The sequence below is a fragment of the Caloenas nicobarica genome, chromosome Z, assembly GCF_036013445.1.
Source record: "Caloenas nicobarica isolate bCalNic1 chromosome Z, bCalNic1.hap1, whole genome shotgun sequence".
Classification (NCBI taxonomy): domain Eukaryota; kingdom Metazoa; phylum Chordata; class Aves; order Columbiformes; family Columbidae; genus Caloenas; species Caloenas nicobarica.
In genome coordinates, this window is record NC_088284.1 from 68,538,139 (window position 1) to 68,562,559 (window position 24,421).

The 24,421-nt window shown below is 41.0% G+C and overlaps 1 protein-coding gene across 1 annotated transcript in view; it reads left to right on the forward strand.

Moving 5' to 3' along the window:
* Positions 1–24,421, forward strand: part of DGKQ (diacylglycerol kinase theta) — a 101,182-nt gene that overhangs the window by 47,565 nt on the left and 29,196 nt on the right. Inside the window, exons 7-15 of the mRNA XM_065657292.1 lie at positions 2,992–3,060; positions 14,084–14,184; positions 15,705–15,928; positions 16,761–16,851; positions 20,613–20,667; positions 21,266–21,327; positions 21,584–21,734; positions 22,579–22,617; positions 24,256–24,371. Coding sequence (XP_065513364.1) covers positions 2,992–3,060; positions 14,084–14,184; positions 15,705–15,928; positions 16,761–16,851; positions 20,613–20,667; positions 21,266–21,327; positions 21,584–21,734; positions 22,579–22,617; positions 24,256–24,371 — 908 coding nt within the window. The remainder of the gene's footprint in view (positions 1–2,991; positions 3,061–14,083; positions 14,185–15,704; positions 15,929–16,760; positions 16,852–20,612; positions 20,668–21,265; positions 21,328–21,583; positions 21,735–22,578; positions 22,618–24,255; positions 24,372–24,421) is intronic.

Below are 24,421 nucleotides of genomic sequence, written 5' to 3' on the forward strand. Positions count from 1 at the left end.
GCTTGGTTTTGCTGAAAGACTCATTATGAACCTTGATCCAGGTCTGTTGTTAGGTATTCTACAAGTGTCCCAAAGGCTTAACAGAAGATGAAGTTGTATTATTATTAACAGAAGTTAATCACAAACCTTTAAAATATCCTCTTCAGTTGTGACTTTTCTGGTGTTAACTAAGTTTGTCTTTTAAACAGTGTTGTGTTCTTTTAATATGTCAGACTTAAACTTTTTCCTTTTTTAATTTCTAAATCACCTCTAAGTTGAACACAGAGCACCTTGAGTGAAAGAATTCAATGTTGTACCTGTACCTTCTAGTCTCTTCCTTCATTATTTTTCATGATGGAGGAGAAGGTTTTCCATTTCAGGACTTAGGCTACATGCTTAGTGTATGAGTTTGTGTTATACATATTGAGGGTTTTTAAATTAATAATATTTTTGCATTCCCTTTTTCAAAATGAATGTCTTGTACTTTGAATTGAGATAATGCAGTGCAGATCAGTCTTTATCTGGTGGGTAGAAACAAACGCACGGGGAGGGGGAAATACTCGGTAACTTAATTTGGACCATTTCCAGTGCCTTAATGTGATATGAAAAATATAGAAGAAACCACATTCGGAAAGCCAGAATGTGCATTTGTAGTGCTCAGCTTGCATGTACCTAGATAAAATACGGCGACGCTCTGAAAAATCTCTTTTCTAGCACCAGATCTTTTTTTCTGGTGGTCTGTGAGAATTCCTGGTCCCCGTCACGTGGTGGGCAGTGTCCTCCTGTGATGGGGGGCTGCTGACACCCAGGGGAGCAGGGGCTGAGCCATGGGGATGCTCCCTTTTCCTCCTGCTGCCGTTTCCAGGCGTACTTCTGAACCCGACAGCTGTCCCCCGCACTTGGCATCTTTTTTTCATGGTCAATGGGCCACAACTGTGGCTCAGCACAAGGCATTGAGAATAATATTTGCAGTGCGGTACCTGCCTTGCGCTCTGCTGTGCATAAGGCGTTTTGTTCTGTTTTTCCTTAGCTAGTGAGGGTACATGACACTCGTTTTAGCAGCCAGGTCCCTGATGTTCAGGTACAAGTCTGGTGCCTCTATGAATGGCTACTTGTTACACCGTTCACATCCTATTGAGTCTTGCTTTAAGACGCGTTTCTGGAGTTTTGCCGCTCTTAGTTGTCTGCTGGAGATCAGCTGTCTGCAGGTTGGTGCCAAAGGCACCAAATACTGTTGCTAAACAGGTCTTTCCCCCTGCCTGGATTCTGCCTTAAACTAATTCTCACATCATCCTGCATCCAGGGAGCTCAGCACTCTGGCCTGGTTGTCCTTCTCATTACCCATGTTCACAGAACACACCTGCATTTTCTTCCAAAAACACACTAGCCTCTGGTATGTGCTGAAAGTTACCAAAGACATGTCACAGGTGCAGCAGCTCCCTGACGCTCTTCAGGATGTGTTTGGAGCTCCTCTGACCATGGAGCAGCTCGGGACAGCTGCCCTGGGATTTTTCGCTGCTTTTCCAGGGGGAGGCATAGGCTCTGGTTGGTATATCTTGTTCAGGACTGTGTGTACATTAGGGTTATTTCAGCTTTGTTGGAGGATAATTAGCACTTCTGTCCTCACTTCTGTGGAATGTGTTGTGCAGGCATCTAAACTTAGAAAAAGGGGAGGGTTGGGAGCAATTAGGAATTATTTCATTTCTTGTTGTTGTATTTACTTATTACTCTTTTAATTTGATTTTGTCTGAAGTGAAATTCAAGAAGGCATTCAGCTTCCATTTATTTCAGAGTGTTTAAAGACCACGTTGTCTAAATTCCTCTCCAGTTTGAAACTTAATCTGTTCATCTGACAATTATAACAAGCAAGGTATTTCAACCCTTCTTTTATATTTTGAAAAACCCAGCTCAGAAACATTAGTGTTGGTCTTTCTTCTAGTCAGTTGAAGCATTACCTGAATATTTATCAAGTTACCTGGTCTCCAGTTTAGGACTCGTGCTGATTACCCTTCTTGACATGCTGTAATTCTGATTCTTGGATGGTCCTCCTGCGTTAGGATTCTGACTTCCCTAGTTACTCTCTTGTTGTGAAAATCTGTCTCAACTGATTTTATTTTTTGTGCTTTGATTTCCTGCTTTCTCCCCCAGCTGCAAGGCATAGATTTTATAAAGGTGTTGCCTGGTTTGTATCTTTTGGGAGCTTTGTCTGCATCCCAATCTGGGAGTTTCAATGGGTAGGAGTATGAAAACTGTTATATGATCAGCACACTGGGTTGGCTCACGTTGCACGCTGCTGCTGCCCTTAGAGATAAAAAAATCTATCACGTTTGGATTTGCACCAGTCTTCCTGTATGGACCTGAGAGTGAGGAATGAGAATGCAGCCAGCGTGTTGTCTTCACAGGAGCAAACATAACTGTTAGTAGCTGTTATTTTAATCTTTTCTAAGTATTTGGTGTGTGATTTTACAGGCTGTTTTATTATCTGACTTGTTAGCTCCTAGCTTTTATTGGTAGCGATGAGCTGCTGTCAAAGTCCTCTTCTGGAGCACAGTAATTTCTTTGTCTTTGAGTGTCAGCAAATCTATTTTTCACTTATGGAAATTATTTATATAATACCTGTACTTCTAACTGGAAAGCTGTTACTGCAATTCCTGGACTAATTAGGTGATTTAAAACTTAATGGAAACCATATGTACTTTGGTTGTAGGCAAACATCACAGCTTAAGCAAAGGATGGAATGCAGTCGTTGCAATACTAAAGCTAATAGTAGAAGGACTTCAGGTATGCCTTCACTATAGTTACATGACAATGCAAGTTGGGGTTTTTTTTAGTGCTGGTTTTATAATACCGATTATTATAACAAAATAGGCCAAAGAAGAAAGAGTACTTTTCTGACTGCATTCTTTTGTGTTAGCTTCCTTGATGGAAACCATCCGTGAATGACAGCCACTTTTTTTTTTCCCTAGTTTGAATTAATAAGAGTCTTTTCTTAAAATGTTTCTGTTTTCACAGATGAAGATGATGATGTTGATGGGTCAACACAGGGACCAGCAAAAGATGTCCAAATTTCAACAGATTCAAGTAAGCAGAATTTTAGTAAGTGGTGAATAATCACCCATTCCAGTCTTTATTTTTATAGTCTTGCTTTGCCTTATGAAAAAATATTGAGTGGCTATTTTACTAATGCTAGATATCGATTTGAGGTACAAAGTGTTGGTCCAACACATATATTAATGATCTGACAAGTATCTGCTCTCTATTTTCCACTGATAGATTGGCATAAGTGACAATCTGTTCATTATCCTGTCAAACAGATAATTTCTCTCAGCTTGGTAATCAAAAAAGAAAGCAAGGTATTAACACTTTGTAGATAAGCAAACAATTTAAAAGGCAGACAGCAAGTCTTTTCAAAGGCTTTTTCTTTTAAGGTGGCTGGATCCAAATCTGACTGAAAACACTACGTGATTTTTTTTTTTTTTCCCCAGCTTGGGCATGTTGTAGAAAAGTGTATTTATTCCTATGCATCACGATTGAGATAAGGCTTATTGCTTCTTACGTGGTTAGATTTCTTATGCTTGTGGAGTTTTCTGGGGCTGGTCTTAGCCAAAGTCTTGCTTTTCAGAAGATGAAACCAACCACAGTTTCAGGGCATCTCACTCCTTATATCCGTATTAGTAACTAGAGAAACATGGTACTTGTTACCATGGTGCTTGCTGCATGGATTGTTGTAAAAAATGAAATTCCTGATCAATAAATTTTTTTTTCCTTTTTTTTTTTTTTAAATAGACTATAGTTCTTACAAAATTAATAGGATAATTGTGCAAATGCTGTTTGGAATTTTAAAAAAATCCAGATCTGTAAGTAATTAACTCAGTTATGGAAGTGATCTCAAGCACGCTTTTATTTCACTACTTAAAATTTGAAGCTGATGTCTCTTTATGACTGTGAGTTATGATCCACCACCATGCTGCCTCATTATGGGACCAGGCTCTGACTAACTGCAGTTTTATCTAAAGAAACTTTCACTTTTTCCAGTGTTTTAAGTGACATACGTGGTTGAGTGTCCAGACTTCCATACTTCAGCAGCTATGGCTATTTCCCTGGCAAATTATATATCCAGATACTTCAGCTGGATTGGTTGAATGTACTGGTACAGAACAGTTCGGCTTTAGACAGCCTTCCCCGAAGAATGAAAAAAGTTATGGAATTTTGGGGCAGGATACAAACTTTCATATGTCCTTTGTCCATATACAGTGTCTATCTGTGGACTGGAGAAAGCAGCAGTAGATGGTACGTGTTCAAGGCTCACGTGCAGAATTGTCAATTGTGTTTTAAATAGAACAGTGGCATTAAAACAAATTGCTTCCCCATAATGCATTTTTACAAAACAGAAGTGAATGTGGAGCCCGGTTACTTTGCTATGATTTAGAAAGCTCAATAGGTAGGGAGTGATTCTAATGCCTCTTTAAAAACAAAGTATTTACAAAAAAAAAAAAGTTTGAAAGCTTTGGTTTAATGATATTTGGGATCAGGGATCTCCAGATCTGGTAACCCAGTAGAGGTGAAGCTGCTGCAGCATCTTACGCCCTCTGTGGCTGAGCAGGATGAAGGTCTGGTGGTGGGAATGTGTGTGTCTATACATACACATATTCTGATACATAAATATGTTTATATATACCTGTATGCGTGGCTTTGTGCTTCTCTGACAAAATTATAGGGGTTCACCTGGCAGCCGCTGTGCTTCTGTGTCTCTGTGTGTGTGGGAACTCATAACCTGTCAAATTATATACGGCAGAGGCATGGTTATAGTGTGCTGGACCTCTTCTAAGCATCTCTAGGTAATCTCATTTCTGTGATACGAGTCAAGAGTGAGCTGCTCATTAGCTTCTGTGTGTTGACTCAGTAGCTCTGCCACATCTTTTGGGATGTTACTGTGCTCTCCCTCAGGAGTGTATGAACAGAATTACAAGCCAGAATATGGTGCCTTTTCTTAATTCCAGCTCTCCATAGTTTAGAGTTGCACATTTTTTAAAACAATGAAAACAAGTCAGAACAAATTGAATAATATTGACTTTTAAAGACATGCTTTTCCATAGGAAAGAAGTCAGTAGGAAAGGATGCAAAATCTGTAGATTAATATTGGAAGGAAATTTGAATTAGTGGTTTGCACTCCCTTTTGTTTCTTTGCTATTGTAGTAGGGTTTTTGAGTGAAGTGTAGAGTTAGAAGATGAAAATCTTAATTTGGGGAGTTTAAATATATTAAGTCAACAATGTAATTTAGCCTATGGAAATACTGAAGCCAGATGCATAAAGTGACCTTAAAAGCAACCTTACACTTTCTGAGATGATAGCTTTAACAGACTTACAGAGTAGGTTTGGAACAGGACTGTAAATCCTTGTGCCTGAGAACATGAGCCAGCTTCTAAGGACTTGTCTACACAGTGAAAAATTAACTTGAGGAGAATTGAATGTTAAAGGAATAGTAGGATAAACTTTGTACGGATGCTCTTATTAGTGTAGGTAGTTGCGTTGCCTGGAGAATGAGGTGAGCCCCACAGTCCATTTTCATACTAAAATAATTCTTGGTCGTTGTGGGAATATATAAGCGATAAAACTGTTCAGTATTGACAGACCTTAGCTGGGGATGGAGGTACAGAGAGGGATTAAAAGTGCTCCTTAGGGGCGCCTCTCAGGAGTGTGCATTGCCTGTCCTTTCTGAGATGCAATGCTGGACTAGGTTTCAACCAGCACAGATTATTCGTGTTTTCCTGGAGACAGAATTCATTGGTCTTGGCTAAGACGCAACCACAGATGTAATCTGTCAAGCTTGAGAAGTCAAAGGCAAACTTTTGAAAATAATTCCTTTTATTTCATGGTAATAAGAAGACTTAGCAGAGCTGGGGGGAAAAAAAAAAGGTTGATTTGTTGTATGCATGCAACAAATGAACCCCAGAGGAGCTATCTCAGTAATTCTTGAAAAAAAAATGAGTTAAGAGTTCTTACTTGTGTGTCAGTCTGCAGGGAACTGGGAACATGAAAACACGTTAGATTCTGCCTAATTGCTTGCCAGGAATTGATAAAAGCTGAGGGTACTTGACTACTGTATAGTGAGGCCTACGCAGCTTTTTTTTTATTTTAAAGCTTATCCATTATTGACAGTGGTTGAGGGATGTTGCTTCTCCATGTCCTCAACTTCTTTACTCACAAAAGCTTCTCTTCAGTGGCGCTTCAGGAGATGCTCATTTACAAGTTAAATTGCTGTACCTGGTGTCATGCTGAGAGTGCTTTTTCCCCCAAGACAATTTGCTTCACCTGCATTTGAAGATATTTTGAAAAAAATAGGGTTATGCTTAACCTTGTTGGGTGAACTAGTGGTTTAAGTGCTAGAAGAGGTTGTATAGTTCCTTTTCTTGGGTGAATTGCCTGTAACTACTGGGAAAAGAAAAATGGATGTTATGAAAAATCATGTTACTTTTCTTTTGCTTCACTTTCCCCCTTGTGCACGTCTTCCTTTCCTCTCCTTCCCTCAACCCCCTTCATCTGCCTTTTCTGACACTTGATATTGCCCAGTATTGTTCTCGCTTCTTACCAAGTTGTGTTTTGTGCTTTTCCCCAGCTTGTTTCCCCCAGTTTCCCTCTTTTCCTAAGTGCAAAATTTACTCCCCAGTGTTGCTGCCCCTTTGGCTTGATTCCCTTTCAGTCTGCCTGTTCCTCTCTTGCTCCCTGAATCTCTTCACCTCTCATCCTTTATGTCTCTTACAAGTTGGGGTCTATTTCAGGGAAGGCGAGCACGTTTTTTTAACTGCCTCGTGAAAATGTAAAGTGGTTTTATGGAAAATCTCTTCAAGAAGAAAGATTGAAAAAAAAAAAAAATCCTGTAGTTCTGTAGCATCATTGCTGGAAGACTATGGAGATAAAGTCACAAATGTTATTAGCTAGTGTTAATTTATTCCCTTCCTTAGGGGTCCTTATGACAAAGCTTATCAGATTAAAATTTAATCATAGATACTTAAGAATGACATGGGCATCCATGCTTTTGGGTTGTTTCTGTGCTTATCCATTCTCTTTGCTTTAACATCCTGGTAGTCTTGGTGCTTGGGTACAGTTTTCCATAGCAGCCCGCTGGAAGCATGTACAGACACTTTTCAGGAGGTGTATTGAGGGTTCGACAGAATTTCTGTCCATGTGCATGTGGAACCCATTTGTCACACAGGGACATGTGAAGAGTGATGGGCATGGTCCCGACCTGAAGGGCCCTCTGCCCCATGCGGGTCTCTCAGCATTCACTGGCTGCATGTGAACTGTCCGCTGCTGCGTCTGCCCATCTTCTGCAGGACAAAATGCCACCGTCAAGAGAAAACCCTCTGAAGGAGGTTTTAGAGGAGGCTGAGGAGAGCAATGGGGGCTGCGGTGCTGTCAGCAAACCTACTTTTCACAGCATGTCCTTCCACAGCCCCTATTTTGCCAGGCAGTGCTCTGCTCGGGTAGCTGTTCACCTGCCAAGTAAGCGAGATAAAGTGTTCTTGTACTAGATAGACCCAAATTGTTGGCTTAGCGCTTGCTTATGTCTTGTCCGAAACCTGCTGACAGTGTGGAGAAGACCTTCCCTGTAATTCTGCAAGCAGGAACATACTGGAAGAAGCAGAGACAGTATGTGTGGATTTGAGGGATTTTTTTTCCCTAAAGATACTTAGGAAAATGTTCCACCTTCATAAAAAGGGTCATTGCATTCTGCTAGAAGTGCTTACAGATGACTAAGCATGTAACATGTTCCTTTGAAACAGGACTTCAATGGGTTTGAAGCCCTAAAGCTAGAGGGAGAAGGAGGTGAAAGCAGATCAAGTGGTGATACATATGGCAGATGCTTGGAGAAGCTCTAAAAACCATTCTAAAGGAGAAGGGTGCAGAGTTGGCAACCAGTGTGGGACGGTGGCTACTAACACAGCTTTGTGCTTCAAAACCGTCTTGGAACTAGAGGAATTTGAGGTGCTCATGGAAATAAGTTCAGAGAAGTGACACCTGCAGATGGCTCTTCTGGAAGAGGAACAGCTGGAGAAAGGAAGAATCTGGAATTCTGAAGGACTCTCTTCAAGACCAAAACTAGAAAAAACATGAAACTCTTACCTACTTCATTACTGCCTTTTAGGTTGTGAATGGTGATACTGAAATAAACCAAAATTTGCCAGTCCACACTGTTGTAATTTGAAGTAGCAGTAACTAGAGAAGCAGAGCAGAAAGCACGTGGATACCACAAGTTTTGTTGGGAAGAATGGTTCTTGATAAGTGATGTTGCTAGAATTTAGTCTTTTAAGAGTAAATTCAACCAATATATTTGGTATAGACCTCTAGCTTTCTCCAGCGGCAGAAACATTCAGGACTACATCATTTTGCTGTCTCTGCCACAGGACACCCCCAAGTCTTTTCAGAAGCTGTGTCTCGTCTGTGGGGATTTGGAAGTCAAAGGATGTGAACTTTGGACTCATCAAATGCCGTTTATCCTTTTCCCAGGAAAACTTGATATCTTAGCCTCCAAAGTCAAATTCCAGAGTTTGGTAAATTATGCCTGGAGTTGACCTTTTTGTAGTTGTTTTCCCCTGGAAAAGCATGAGCATGAAGAACCGGGTTTTTTTTCAACTCTGTATTCCAGGATAAGGAAAAAAGTAATGTGTTTTTCAGGAGAAAGTCCTGATACTGTTTAGTCTGATCCAGCAGGAAAAGATAAAAGACATTTGGCAGTGAAGTGTTGATATTATAAAACAGGCAGTAACTCCTTTAAATACCAAATTTTTTTATGTTCCTCTGTTGCATATTAGCAAGACTTTTTTATACTAAGTAGTGGTATGTAGACTTCACTTCTGTAATTGCATAATTTTCTAATATTTAAAAATTGGAACAAGAGGGAGAAAGAGCTTTATCCAACTTTACAAGTGATTATAGTTGAGCTTCTTTCCAAGGCTAGTCAGACAAATCGGTCTGACATAGGACATCTCTTTAATGTTGTGGATGTACACTTGAATTAGTTGGGAAGTGTTTTTCTGGCTGATTAGTTGTGGCCAAATAAGTAGCTGTTTGTTCTTTGTTAATGTGTCAGTCATGGAGGCACACCAAAACCAAGACAGACAGGTAGCAAACTCGAACTTTTTCCTAACCAAAATCGTTCAGCAGGAAAACCAGCTAAAACAAAGTTTGTTCAAATCATTCAGCACTCCAACAACGTTAGACTCTGCAAGTTCAGGGTAGCGGTTGGGGTTTAATCACTATATGGTCAACACAGGCTCGGGGGGTGCCCAACAATTTTGGAATGATGACTCACAACGCGTGTCCACCCACTCACAACATGAGGACTTTCAAGGGTAACCCAGCAAATACACTCACCAATAAGGCGAGGGTTCTCAAGGATGATCCAGAATATATAATCGCTTGCCAACAGGGCAAGGGCTCTCAAGGGTGACCCAGAAGGTATGATCACTCACCAAGAACATGAGGGCACTCGGTTCTCGAAGTTTCCTTGAGGGGTGTCCCAGCCTAAGGAGAGAGTCCCCAGCTGCAGACCCGCTGCTCTGAGGAGGACTGACTCAAAAGGCATCTCCAGCGAGGCTCCATTTATAACCTAGGTCGAGTCTGCTCTCTGGTCATATATGGTCAGTGGTCTAGAAACTTCTCTTGATCGAGGTGTTTCATTAGCTAAGCTCCCTGTCTTTCCTGTCCCCCAGGTGTACGTGGCCATGATCACTGCACCTGAGGGGGGCACGTGATGGTCAGCACTCCATCAAGATGTATGTGTGACCAGAGTCACCACGCGGGGTCCATCGATCCTGCCCAAGAAGGCTGAGGTGTTTCTGGTGTTGTAGAAGGCTGGGCAGGAAGCACACCTGCCACAGTGTCCCCAGAAGCTCGCATTTGAGAAAGCCATCTTTCATCAGGGTGCAGTAAAAGTGACCTCTGTGAGGAATACAGTGACAAAATTAAACATGATTTTTCACTGGTAAATTGAGCTTGTTTTGTATGACACATAACCAGATTACCTTAAGGAAAGCAGGACTGAGCATACTGTGTGTTTAACTAAGGAATGTACTTGAGCTTAGGACATTACTACTGATCTGTAGATCTAAACTCCTCCTTGCAAACTAGTTTATTTTAAGAGTCAAGACAACTTTTTGCAACATTTGGCTGGTCATAAGAAGTGCCGAGCTCGTTTAAAATTCTCCAGTTAAAATTGCTAGGGATTGATTCTCTTGGGCCAGTTAGTGTCTTAACAAGAGCAGAATACAAAGGCAGTTAGAATGAAAACAAGTACTAAAACTTGGATGAATGTTTTTATACTCAGATGATTGTCTACCCTCTGAATTGCTAGAGAACACAGTACAAATTTTGAGAATGTTACAGAAGTTGATACTCAGAACATTGGCTATGCTGTCAAAAAACAGTGTTTGCTGTTTTTTCTCAATTTGTGCTAGCCCTAAAGAAGGTCCCCCAGGACACAGTGTGTCTTTGGATTAAAATTTGTCTGTGCTAAAGTCACTCTGACAGAAATCTCCTTCTAAAATAATTCACTTTTTCTGACATGAATCCAGCAGGGTTTAAAGGAGCAGATCACTTTCTGACATGTGCTATAGTCTCAATGCAAAGGCAATAGAGTTTCAATGATACTTTAGAAGTGAGAGTTGATAATATCTAAAATGTTCCTTGTATCGTGACTGAAAAAAAAAAAGACAACAGACACAACTGCTAAGTTGATAGTTGGAAAACTGAGAAGCCAAATCCACCTGGTAATACTACTTTTCGTATTTTAAAAAATAGTTGAAAAGCCCCAGTGTATCGTATCATATATCCCAAGCTTAGTTCTCCAGTACAATAATTTACTCTCCATTGCTGTATAGAGTGTACATTGTGTGAGGAAATCATGTGATTATTTTTCCTAGACAGATATTGTAAAAGATTTCAGCTAACTAGTCTCAAAAGAATGATTGAGGAATAGCCATACAGAAAATAAGAAATTAGAGCTGTGCATCTGTTCTTCTGGACAGGAGCCAGAAGGAGACCCGCAAAATCAGGAGACTAAAGATCTGTCGCATTGTAGATGCCGCTTGGAAAGGCAGTAATTTTTGCTTCTTCAATTTGACTTGGATGTAGCATTTTAGTTCTTTTGCTTTCTGCTTAAACCCTTTGTGCTTTCACATCAATGTCCAAGTGGAAGCCAGTAACAAGTGATGTCCCTCAAGGGTCCATACTGGGACTGGTGCTATTTACTACCTTCATCTGTGACAGATAATGGGATTGAGTGAAACTTCGGCAAGTTTGCAGATGACCCTAAGCTGAGTGATGCAGTTGATGCACTAGAGGGAAGGAATGCCATCCAGAGAGACCTTGACAGGATTAAGGAGTGTGCCCATGCAAACCTCATGAAGTTCAGCAAGGTCAAGTGCAAGGTCCTGTGCCTGGGTCAGGGTAATCCCTGGTATCAACACAGGCTGGGGGATGAAGGGATTGAGAGCAGCCCTGCGGAGGAGGACTTGGGGGTACTGGTGGATGAAAAGCTGGACATGAGCCGGCAATGTGCAGTTGCAGCCCAGAAGTCCAGTCGTATCCTGGGCTGCATCAAAAGCAGCGTGGCTGGCAGGTCGAGGGAGGTGATTCTGCCCCTCTGCTCTGCTCTGGTGAGACCCCACCTGGAGTTCTGTGTCCAGCTCTGGAGCCCTCAGCACAGAAAGACATGGACCTGTTGGAGAGGGGCCAGAGGAGGCCATGAAAGTGATCAGAGGGCTGGAACAGCTCTGCTGTGAGGACAGGCTGAGAGAGTTGGAGTTGTTCAGCCTGGAGAACAGAAGGTTCTGGGGAGACCTTACTGAGGCCTTTCAAGTACTCAGAGGGGATTATATAAGAAAGATGGAGAGACTTTTTACCAGGGACTGTAGTGACAGGACAAGAGGCAACCATGTTAAACTGAAAGAAGGTAGAGTTAGTTTGGACATAAGAACTAAATTATCTATGATGAGGGTGGTGAGACAGCGGAGCAGGTTGCTCAGAGAAGTTGTGGATGCCCCGTCATTGGAAGTGTTCAAGGCCAGGCTGAATGTGGCTTTGAGCAACCTCATCTAGTGCAAAACATCTGTGTTCATGGCAGGGTGTTTGGACTAGGTGATTTTTGAAGGTCCCTTCCAACTCAAATTATTTGATGATCCTGTTACCTTATGTATTCTGTTAGTGTCTCTCTCTCTCTTTTTACAACTGTCCCTCATACAGGCTTCCCTTCACAGAGTCACGGCATTGCTGAGTTTGCAGGCAGTATGGAGATCATTGAGGCCAACCCCCTGCTCAAGCAAGGTCAATCAGAGCAGTTTGTTCAGGATTGTGTCCAATTCAGACATTTATAAGACCTCATCAGACTTGTTCTCCAAGCCGCTCACCAGCTTCATTGCCCTTCTCTGAACTCTCTCCAGCACCTCAGTGTCTTTCTTGTAATGAGGAGCACAGAACTGAACACAGCATTCAAGATGCGGCTCAACAGCACCAAGTACAAGGGGACGATCACTGCCCTTGTCCTGCTGGCCACACTATTCCTGATACAAGCCAGGATGCTGTTGGCCTTTTCGGCCACCAGGGCACACTGCTGTCACTGCAGCATTGAGACACTTGTTGATGCACATTTCTGCCTGGGATTCTCACTTGCTTTTTTCAGCCATCAGTTAGGAATAGTTTGGGTTTTTTACTCCTTCCGTTCCACCTCTTCTTTTTAATCCTTCTGTGACAATTGGTAGTTTGCTAATGTGGTTCTTCAAACCTAAACGCCAGTATTATTTGAGAGCAAAAGGCTTTCAGTACTTTCTGCTGTACTACAAAGTATTTCCAAGCTGTAAGAGAAAGATGGAAGTAGCCTCCAGCATGTGATGTATCTCTCCTTTACAGTGCGTATTAACAGACTGCATGATTAACCAGTTGTGTGATGTAGGTGGCTTTCAGTTAATACTTCTAACATTTCAAGCCTGCAAGTGATAGCTTCTAAGTGATTATATTACTTTATGATGAATGCAGGCATACAGATTTGTTATGAGATCAGAGTCTGTAACATTGTGCTGTACGAAGAGTGACTTTTGTTAACAGTTCAGTCTGACAATGGAATAAAAAAGGCAAATTCTGTCCATGAAGGATAGTCATGTATGTTGTAAAGCATGGGCTCTCTGGGGAGTACATTAAAGAACCTGCAAATCTGAACACCCTGTCAGGTCTCTTCGTAAAGATCTGATCAGGAAAGGACACGAGGTCTCTCTTGTTGGAGTCTCTTTTTTGGTCTGGACTGATTAACTTGATTTCTTTCCATAGATGGTAAGGACACGTATACTGGACTGATAATATTCATTTGTTCTCAAAACCTCTCAAAAACTGCCTGTTCTATGGGAATTTGGTTGCACTTTGCTATTGCTCTTAAAATAGTCACTTAAATAAGAGGGAAACTTTATCATACAGTGGACTGTGCCAGACTGAGTCATAACTCATCTTTGTGAAAGGTGAACCTGAAATCCTTAACTCCTCACCCTTTCACAGATGTCCGTGCAACAACCGGTGCTCCACGATTTCAGCATGGATTTGGTAAGGCTTTAGTCAAACACAGCAAAGGGTTGTAGTTCATTTGCTGTACCTTTGTTCTTGTAGTTTTTCTGCTGTTCCTGTGTTTTCTCCTGTTGTCTGTACAGTTACCCAGCTACTTTAAGGACTTTCTTTGGAAGGACACTCTCAGAACTGGCAGTGCCTGGGGAGTTGTTCTGAAGGTGATGGCACTCTGTCCCAGTTTTCATGTTGAAATTGCCTGTAACAAATGCAGTCTTGAATGGTGAAGGTGAAGAAGTCATAACTTAAGCTGTATAGTTATTTATAATAGTTATATCAAAAGCCAGGATAAAACTATGATTACTTGAAATACTCTTTCCAAGTACCCATTTTAAATGAACATTAACAAAACAAAAATATTCGGCCTCAAAACTTGTGATGAAGAAATGCTTCAGTGTTTAAAAACAAGTTTTTAATAGTCCATTGTACACTTCCTATTCAGGTAGCCTTATGATTTGAGGGGTGTGTTATTGAAATAAAATAATTGTTTTCATTCAGGTAAACAAACATTAAAGATATTTGATGGGAATGATGCAGTGAAACGCAATCAATTTCGACTGATTTCAGTTCCAAGGATTGCAAAAAATGAAGAAGTTGTGGTAAGATACCCGGTGAAGGTCAATATTCTAGTGTGATAAAGGTGCATATTATTATATATTACAATAGTCAAAAGCTAACAGTCTTACAAGTGTAACTCACGAAGAACAAAATCTGTAAATGCGCTATAATATTACAGTGTGATTTGATTTCTTGGTGTAGTGCTCTTATTTTAGAGCACCTGAAGAAATGGTTGTGTGTCTATCTATGGCATAATGGGGACCACAGCATATCACAGACTAAGCAGCCATTCTTCTTCCCCGTGTGACATTGAAGTCTGATTTTTACAGGTGTGAGCAATACTGGATTATCGGCTCCTTAGACCTTGCTCCTCTTCTGTAGTGTTCAGTGGTTTTACGTTTATCCTGGACAGCCACCACTATTGCACTTGAGTTAATCAGCTTTGCAGACTGAAGCGTGCCATAGTTACCTCCATTCCTTGGCTGTGAAAGTAATGAATTATCGGTTGCATAGTGGCTACTCCCTGGCTTTTCCAGTGCTCCATCTGGGGTGGAAACATGGCTCAGTACTAAATCAAATGTTCTGTACAGATCTGAATTTACTGGGCTGGACAGAGACCCTGTGCTGTGCAGAAAAAAAAAAACCTAGAAGGGGTATGGGGTGCTGCACAGTAAAACTGAGCAGTGAAGACTCAGAGTCCTAAAGGACTTGGCACAGGAGCCTGCAGAATCTGTTACATCAGAATTTTGACCACTCAGACCTACAGCTCATTTAAGATTTTTATCTTGATATTGTGCTCAAAGTCAACAGGAGTTTTTAAAGTGATCTGTAGTGTTCTGCATGTTATGCATATTTTCAAGGAAAATTTTGTACAGTGCTGAAAACACTTTTATTTAGGAGTGCTACTTACCTTTCAACCACATTTTATCAGGCTGCTGCTTATAATACCAGGGCAGACCAATATCAGTTGTCATGACTTACTGGGCTGTATTCACTGCAGCATTTGTGTTAGCAGAGATGCTGCGGGCACAGGCCAGTAATGGATGTAAAATTCCTGTGACTGCTTGCACCTTGCCAGGACAGCCCTTACCTTTTCACAGGTGTGTGGGTTTAGGCAGTGTTGTGGCTGAAACGTTCACTAATTTTCAGTGTGACTATAGTGGAAGAAGGTTGAATATGCAGACCTGAGCACAATCAAGTGCAATTTACTGTTTTCCTCATGGACTAAGTTTTGCATGCAATGAGGTTAGCTTTACTGTTGCTGAATTTTTACATTTGATCTATGGAGTTTAAATGGCTGTCACTTGACAAAAATACTGTGGGCTGTGTTCAAATCTGTTACTATCTCGAGCTTTCTTCATGTATCTTCCACTAAAATTTGTTTTCAAAACTTCGCTTTTGTTTTGGGGTTTTTTTGCCATTGCTATTTGTCCACTGTTCTGCGCTTAAAATGTGCCTTAAAAGTTGATTCCGTAAGTAAGGTGTTTACAAATGTCTATGGCTATACAGGTATTCACACCATCTTTTCAAGAAAATGTTAATTTATCTTGCTGTGTCGTAGGAGGCTGCTCTGAGGGCATACTACATCAATGATGACCAGCACGAGTATGAGCTCCAGACCTTCACGCAGCAGGCGCTGCTGTCTGATGATGTTATCAACAGAAATGATGCTGCAGAGGACAGCAACTTGGGCTCGGTATTCAGAGAATCTGTCCCTGAAGCTTGGATCATCAGAGCCAAACCAAAGGATGAGGAAGTGATCAGAATTTATCCTGCCTGGCTGAAGTGAGTGTTTTCCTCCTTTATCACAAGGTTATTCTGCTTGGCTGCATTTGTACTCTGTAGTCTAGCCCAGTGTGTTTCAGTCATTGAAGCTGCACAGGTATAATATAACAGAGGATGTAGCTTCTTCTGTGTTTCAGGATTCTTCTGTTTATTTTTCTGAATGAGTAATACACATATTATTCATTCCGTGCCTGGAAATGTGCTCCTGGGTTTCTTTAATGCATTGAACATATTATGCAATTTGTGCCGTTCTATTAATGTGCGTTTGGCCAAGAAGATGCACCTTTACATTAACTGCATCTGTAAACAAATGATGACACGCATGTCACTTGAAAACTTGATTTTTTTTTTTTTTTAATAAGTATTAATTAGGAAGAATTCAGTGTAACTTCTGATGCTTGAATAGGAGGAAAAAAAACAAAGAAAAAAATCTGTTCCATATAACAGTGAGACAATATATGTTTTAAGCATATTTAGCAGTGGAAACAAGACTGGCTGGTGACCTATTTATTTCTTGTGAGCAGTGGAATAAAATTTAAATCTTTGTTCATTTTACTAATGTAACTACATTGTCAAATTTTATGAAAGATCCGAAGGTAATTCTCTGCAAAGAAACTAATTTGCAGTGCTACAATCATAATGACAAGTTCCTTGAGATTAAAGTCTTTGCTTGTCTGTGGGGTTAATACTGCATCTGCCATGAGCATCAGTGGACAACTTTCTTCAACTAATGCAAATTTCTGCCTACCCCCATAGGAAATATGCCACTTAGGTAAAAAGGACACACACAGGATAGGTCAGGTCCTAAAATAAGTATTTCTTTTCTCTCTAGGGTGGGAATGGCATACGTTTCTCTACGAGTAAATAAGAGTAGCACTACGCAGACTGTGATCGAAGAAGTGCTTCCATTACTTGGAAGGCAGGTAAATGAAAGATCATAAGCATGTCCATATACCACCTGAGTGACCCTGAAGTGGAGTGTGTAGGTTCTTCTCTTTAGAAAAATTACAATCAGTCGATTTGTGGCTGATGCGAATCTTGCTAATATTTGGTGGATGATCTCCTGTGACTGATAAGATGCTCAAAACCTTCTGCAGTCTTGATGGTAGACCTGGTTACTCTGTGCTGGAAGTTACTATCAGTCTTGTTGAGTCAAGCAGATTTGCTGGCAAGAACACAATAATTCTTGACATGCAGTATATTTTTTCTGGCTGTTTATGTCTTGAGATATTTAAAATACACTTGTTTGTAACTACAGTGCTTATCTTACCTTGCTGGGAAACTGGCAGTCACTGTTAGGGTGATGGTGCTTGTCTCCTACTTCTTTGCTCTGCTCTGCAAAGGAAATGACAGCATATCTCAAGTTGGAAGGTCCACATAAGGATCATGGAGTCCAGCTCTCTGCTCCTCACAGGACTACCTGGAACTAAACCCTGTGACTAAGAGTGTTGTCCAGACTCTCGTTGAACTGTGACAGGCTTGCTGCTGTCATGACTTCCCTGGGGAGCTGGTTCCAGTGATCAACCACCCTCTCAGTGAAGAACCTTCTCCTGATGTCCAGTCTGAGCTTCCTCTGATGCAGCTTCATCCCATCTCTTCTGGTCACCAGACAGAGGAGATCAGCACCTCTCCTTCCACTGTCCCCCATGAAGAAGCTGTAGACTGTTATGAGGTCACTCCTCAGCCTTCTCTTCTCCAAGCTGAACAAACCAAATGACCTCAACCACTTCACATAAGTCTTGCCCTCAAGGCCTTTCACCATCTTGGCCACCCTCCTCTGGACACAGTCTAGTAGTCTGATGTCCTTCTTATGTCGAGGCACTCAGAGCAGCACACAGGACTTGAGGTGGGGCCACAGCGGTGCAGACTAGGGTGGGACATCCACCTCCCTTGACCAGCTGGCAATCCTTTATATACCCCAGGACACAGGTGGCCCTTTTGTCTGCCAGGGCACATTGTTGCCTCGTATTCAATTTGCTATCAACCCAAACCTCCAGATCTCTTTCTGTGGGGCTGCTCTCCAGCCTTTCACACACCAGTTTGTATTTACCCATCCCAGCTGGATAATCTGGCACTTGCTCTTTTTAAATTTCATATGGTCGGTGATTGACGAGCTCTCTAGCCTATCCAGATTTCTCTGTAAGGCCTCTCTACTCTTGCAGGAGTCCACAGTACCTCCTAGTTCATTATCATCATCAGATTTACTTAATGTGCATTCTATTCCTGCATCCTGATCATTTCTAAAAACATTAAAGAGCACTGGCCCTAAAACTGAGCTCTGGGGAACCTCCAGTGGTGACTGACTGCCAGCCTGATGAAACCCTATTTACTGTAAACCTTTGAGCCCGACCCATCAGCCAGTTGCTCATCCAATGTGTTATGGACATGTCTAGCTCTGTGCTGGACATTTTATCCAGAAGGATACAGTGAAAAACAGTATCAAAAGCTTTGCTAAAATCCAAAACCACCACATCCACTCTGCCTTCCCGTGATCAACTAGATGGGTGACCTTGTCGTAAAAGGAAGTTAAGTTGGTTAAGCAGGACTTTCCCCTCATGCAGCTGTGCTGGCTGGGACCAATGACTGTGTTGTCTCTGAAGTGTTTTTCAGTAACTTCCAGAATAACCTCCATAATTTTACCAAGCACTGAAGTGAGACTGACAAGCCTGTAATTAACGGGGTCTTCCTTCCTACCCTTCTTGAAAACTGGGACCTCTCCAGACTCCCAGGACGGTTGAAAAATAATGGAAAGAGGTCCTGCAACAACATCAGCCAGGTCCTTCAGTACCCTGGCGGGGAATCCCATTGGGTCCCATAGGCTCGCGCACATCTAGCTGGAGTAACCAGTCTTGAACAAATTCAGAGTTGCCTGGGAGTTTATCATCCCCCCAGTCACAGTCTTCCAGCACAAGGCTCCAGGGGTCCCAGGGCCCATCACTGGTGGTGAAGACAGAGGTGAAGGCGGCATTAAATGTGTCTGCTCTATGTCCCTGTTCGTAAGGTGACAGCTCATCAAGTAAAGACCAATGTTACCTCTGATCCTTCTTTTGCTCTTCATGTATTTTAAAAAGCCCTTTTTGTTGTCCCTCACAGTACAGGCATGCTTGAACTCAAGCTTTGGCCACACGAATTTTCTCCCTACAGTGGTGAACAGCTTCTCGGTAGTCCTCAAGGACTACAAGGAAGGACTGAAGGCTGAACAGCACCCACGTTCTTTACCATCTGCTTTCCTTCCCACCTCATCGGAAATGATTAGATACATCTTGTAGGCTTGAGGATGCACATGTTTTCCTTGGAAGATGATCTGTTTTCATTCTGCCCGTCTTTCTTACAGTTGGTGCCAGGATAGCATGACTTTTAGGAAACGTGTTAGTAGAATTTGTAAGTGTGCCAAGGCACTGGCAGTCTCACTCAGGCTCACAGCCGTGAAGCTGTTAACAGACACATTTCATTCAGCAGCTGGGACTGTGAGCACACCAGCAGATGGGCACACTTCCACGGCTCCAGGGAACTGCCATGGTCACAGAGGGTGACCACTGCCTTTTGTGCTCATTGACAGGTGCACGGGTGGCTAGCTGTTTGCAGTAGGTGATAATGGTAGATCTCTGTCTAGCTGTACACAGCTATGTAGTCCTTGTGGCTCCTTTTGCACCATAGGGTGATTCTAGGATTTGGTTTCAATCCTTTTCCTCAAGTGCTGTGGACTTTTTAACAAAACTTGGACAATATTGTCTGAGGTCTTGTCTCATCTGTAAGAAGCAACCGTCAACCAGGATAGTCAGCTACTCTGCGAAAAATCTTCACATCTCTCTATTTGGGAAGCTACTTTTATGTTGTAAGAGATTTAATTCACTGGCTCAGTTGCAATTTCTCTGATGTTGGTGGTTTTCTCCTTTTTCTGTACGAAGATCCACTTGCAGGAAATCTCTTTTTAATATCCAGAATTTCCCTGTGCTGAAGAACCTATCCAAGACACTCACCAAATTTCAGGCCAAGCAGATGTAGGCAGTTGAGGGTTTTAACATCCTTGTTCATGACATGTAAAACAAGATAATTTGTCCCCTCGAGTCTCAAGGCCAAAAATTAAGAAACTTACTCAATCCTGAGTGTCACTTGTTTCCAGGGTTGCAGTAATCCTAGTAAATGGTTCAATTCTTGGCTGTGCCAGCATTTCCTGTCCGGCTGTGAGGGACTCGGATGTTCTCTGGCAGTATAGTTTGGAAAAGGGACTGTGGCACGTGTGTAGAGGGTTTCATTCCGTCAGTGGTGGTGGGGTGTCCCAGGAGATGGGGCTTTTGCTAAGCCTGGTTCCTGGGCCGTCTTCTCAAAGAGCAGCTTCACTCCCAGTCCTGCACACTTTCTCTGGAAAGACACTCCAGAAATATCCTAGTTGAGCTGCTGGTCACTGAAGGGAGATGGAGTTAGCCATGCTTTACAGCTGCCCCTTCACCATGGAGCTGCGAGGATGACAATGTAATTAAGGGCACGGGAGCCTGATGCCCTGTGTGAGAGGTTGAGTGTGTAGAATGAAGATTATTCCTAGCTCGGAAGGAGTGGGTTAGGGTTGATTTAAAAAATATTTAATTGCTCTGTGTGTGCAGTGTATAACATAAATCTAATATAAACATCTGGCAAAATTATATTTTATTCAGAAGCTACATTTACACATTGTATCTTTTGTCAGAGGGAGTGTCTCCGGAATTTCAAATTGGTGGAAGTGCTTATGGGCAGTAAGCAAGGTAAGTAGGAGCATTGGCCAAAAGCACATCTGTAACTGATCTTCTAGCTTTCTTTTTTTTTCCCCTTTTAACGCAGTCACAATTAATTTTTTACAATAGATGCCTTCACAAATGAAACTTCACCATCATGTTGGAATGCTTCATCAGAAGCGATGTTGGTTCTTTACAACCTAGCTTTAGCTATAAGTTTTTACAGTTGTTTTAATATTTTAATAACATGAAGAAGTTTGTTATTACTGTAGTTGTCAGGGATTTTTTTTAAAGTCTTTTTTAAAGTCCAGGATAGTTTTAAAGTCTTCTGTCAGATAGCTTGTTGCCAAGGTACAGCTTGTCTTTTGAGTGGCTTCAAACTGTTTCTGCCTTTTTTAAAGGAGGGTGGTGTTTAAGAACTGTGAACAAAATCAAACTGTTCAAAGCAGCTATGTGTTTTTTCTGTGGGATAATGAGTAGTCCAGGTCTGTGTGCTCCTTAATGTTTATGTCAGTGGTATGCAAAGTTGTGAATTTTCCCTAAAATTTTTTGTATTGTTTTTGTTTAATTGAGCCTGATAATAACTTACAGTGCTTTCAAACATGATTAATGTTTTTGCTGTCTCTAGTTCAGCGCATGGTCTTGGACAATCAGGAACTGATTCTTAACAGACTCAAGGACATAAGAAAGGTAAATCTGAAAAAGAAATATGATCTTTTTTTAAAGCAAGTTGGGAGTCCCCTTTCTTACAGAAAAAGTAAGTCATCAGTTGCCCCTTCAGCTGCCTGATCTGTAAAGAATTGAAGTGCTCAGACTGAAGTTTGTTTCTCTTCACACTTCTCTAGGCATAGGGGACTCGATTGCTAAGTTCAGAACTAGTTGGGGTTTTGTTTCACGATACCTTTTCGCCAAATGTCATGTCATTTATTTTTCTTTATTTTGGTAGACTTCAATACGTCAGATGAATCAAACAAGATTTTACATTGTGGAAAACAGTGAATCCATTGTACGAGTAAATTTATTTGTTGGTGGCCTTCCACCTCAGCTTTCCCCTGAAGAATACACAAATATTCTCAAGGATGAATTAGCTATCAAAAGTAAGTAGACAGGTGCATTTTGAGATATATTCACCTGTACAGAATAAAATGCAGTAGCATCTGTTGCTCCTTTTTTAAATGTTTTTCTTAATGTTTTATGACCTTATTTGAAAAACCAGTCTGCCTTGTACTCTCACAGGGGTTTTTTTAATTCATCTTAACATGTTCATGGTTGCATGAGAGATGTGAGCGGTCATTATTCACAGAATTATTATTACATTACTTGAGCTATATGGGACCATACAATTTTCTGTGTGTGTGAAAAAGCATCACTTTAGAAAGTGAACCAACATACCTTACACCATTCAAATGATGGCAGGACAGTTTAATTCCCTGTGCATGAATATTCCTCACCTCTGTTAACCTCTGACTTTTTTTGTGTGGGCTTTCCTCGGTGCAGATCACGATATCTGTGCCTGGTCACGGAGAAGTATGAGTAGTATGTGCACACACATATGGACAAGCACTCAGTGAAAAGAATTTATTTTTCTTTTTCAAATAAATGCAATTGGTTTTTTATAATACTCTTTTCAACTAGTGTGTTCCATAAACAGCGTCAGGAATGCGTCACACTTTTTGTTTCAGGAAACAAAGTATTTTTCCCAGTCTTTTCTGTAACTTTAAGAGGAATTGAACTTTAAATACCAGAAAAAATTCATAGTCACCTTGTATGAAAATCACTTTACCTTTTCTAACTTGCAAACTTAGGAAAGTGTTAGCTGAAGGTTCTCTCTATATTTGTGTAACTTTAAATATTTATATTTCTGTAACTTTAAAAAATATTTTAAATATTTACTCTAAATGTACCCAAGGTTTTATGTGTTTATATTTTTATCCTTTGCAGCAAATGTAGTATCCGTGAGACATGTTTATCAAGCACAAGGTAAGCATTACAATTTTTAGTCTTGCAAACTGTGTCTGTTTTCAAAACTGCAGCCTAATACTAGAGACTAAGCTCCGAGTATGCTAGTTTTACTGCGTAAACAAAATGCCCTTCGGATAAAATGTAACATGGATTTATGAAGAGCAGTGGATTAGTGTTACCTTATTAAAAAAAAAAGGTTAGCCTCATGCCTCGTGTAGCAGAAAGTGGTAATATCATGAAAATGAGTTTTGAAGTTGCACTTCAACTGAATAGTCTAACACCACTGAACTGTTAAAAACCCTTCAAGTGCTTTCTCTTTGTTTTGACTTCTAAAACACTGAAACTTGGTACTGCTTTTGAACTTGATGGGAATGTTTCAGTCACTGTTTCCTAGCACAGTGTTAAGTGTGGGGGATTCAGTGCCTGAAGTCTGAACAAAATCAGTATACTCGTCTCTGCATTCATCCTTTGAGCTGTTGCTTTGTGTTTGCTGCACGAATTTTATTTCAGCAAGGTCAGAGAAGCCATGAGGCTTCTGAGAGCTGGAGCAGCAGCAGCTCTGAGCAGCTTTAGTGGTCTGGTGGAGGTCTGCGTTTGGTAAAACTTAAAAGTGTAGGATCTTTCTTTTGTATATTTAGGTGTCCGTATCTGAGAGGTTTCACGTCCTTTGGCAGGCTTAACTTTCACCTGACTGCTAAATGAATCTCCCTCTAGGGTAGTTTTGAAGACTGATATGTGCTCCTTTTGTGTATTTGCAGTCTCCACATGGCTAGTTAATACCGACTTTTCATAAGGAAAGCCATACAGCTTTCAGATGTCCCCTCTCCTTTTCATATTTGCCAATGCAGAATAGTTGTTCTTGTGATATTCTTCTTGTCACAGCTTCATTTAACCAAGTTTACCTCCCTGTGTTTGTAGATGTTCCTGTGTGTATGTGATTTTTATTGTTCTTTGTGGTTTTTTTCACTCTCGGAGTGTTTTTATGTTTCTGATAACTTCCTGACTCACTTTTCATTGCAACCAGGTTATGTCACCAGTTTACATCTCACGTGCTGTCCATTATGCACTTTGATCTTGTCCTGACATGTTTTCCTCCTCATTAATTAGCGTACTTTAAACTTACTTGTCAGTATTTTGTTTTCTTTTATTTTTCCCATTTGCCTTCCCTTCTTCCCCATACAGGACCTAAGCCAATATAAAGATTTTGATGATTCTCAAACCAAATCTTTGCTCGTACTAATTGTTATTGAGATATTGTCAGTGAATGGAACTACTGGATTTTTAATAATGAGATACAAAATGAAACCTGATACCTTTGTCATTTTTATATTATGAGAACAGCGTGTTATTTATGACAGAAGTAGGGAAATAGGCCCTACTTCTGAAGCCCAAAGGAAGTCTTTAAACATGTATCTGTTCTGTGCTGCAGTTCTTGTCCACAAACTGCTCTGCTTCAACAAAAATCTGGGGTATGAAGGAAGGCTTAAAAACCAAAACAGCCCAATTCACTGAAAACCAACAACCACAAGTGTTGCAGAGTAACTTTTACTGAATAATGTCCTGAGTAAACTGAGTAAACTTTTGTTGTGATATGATTATACTGATTTCCTAATAATAATAGAAAATATAAAAAATAGTTCTGATGCCTCTTTACAGGTGCTGTTGTACTCGAAATTTCATGCTTTTCTGAAGCTGAAAGGATATATATGCTAGTTAAAGATACAACTGTCAATGACAAGCCTCTGAATGCTGTGGTGATTCCTGAAGTTATGGTAAGAGATGGGTTTGAGTCTAAAGTATGTCTTTAAAAGAAAAACAACTA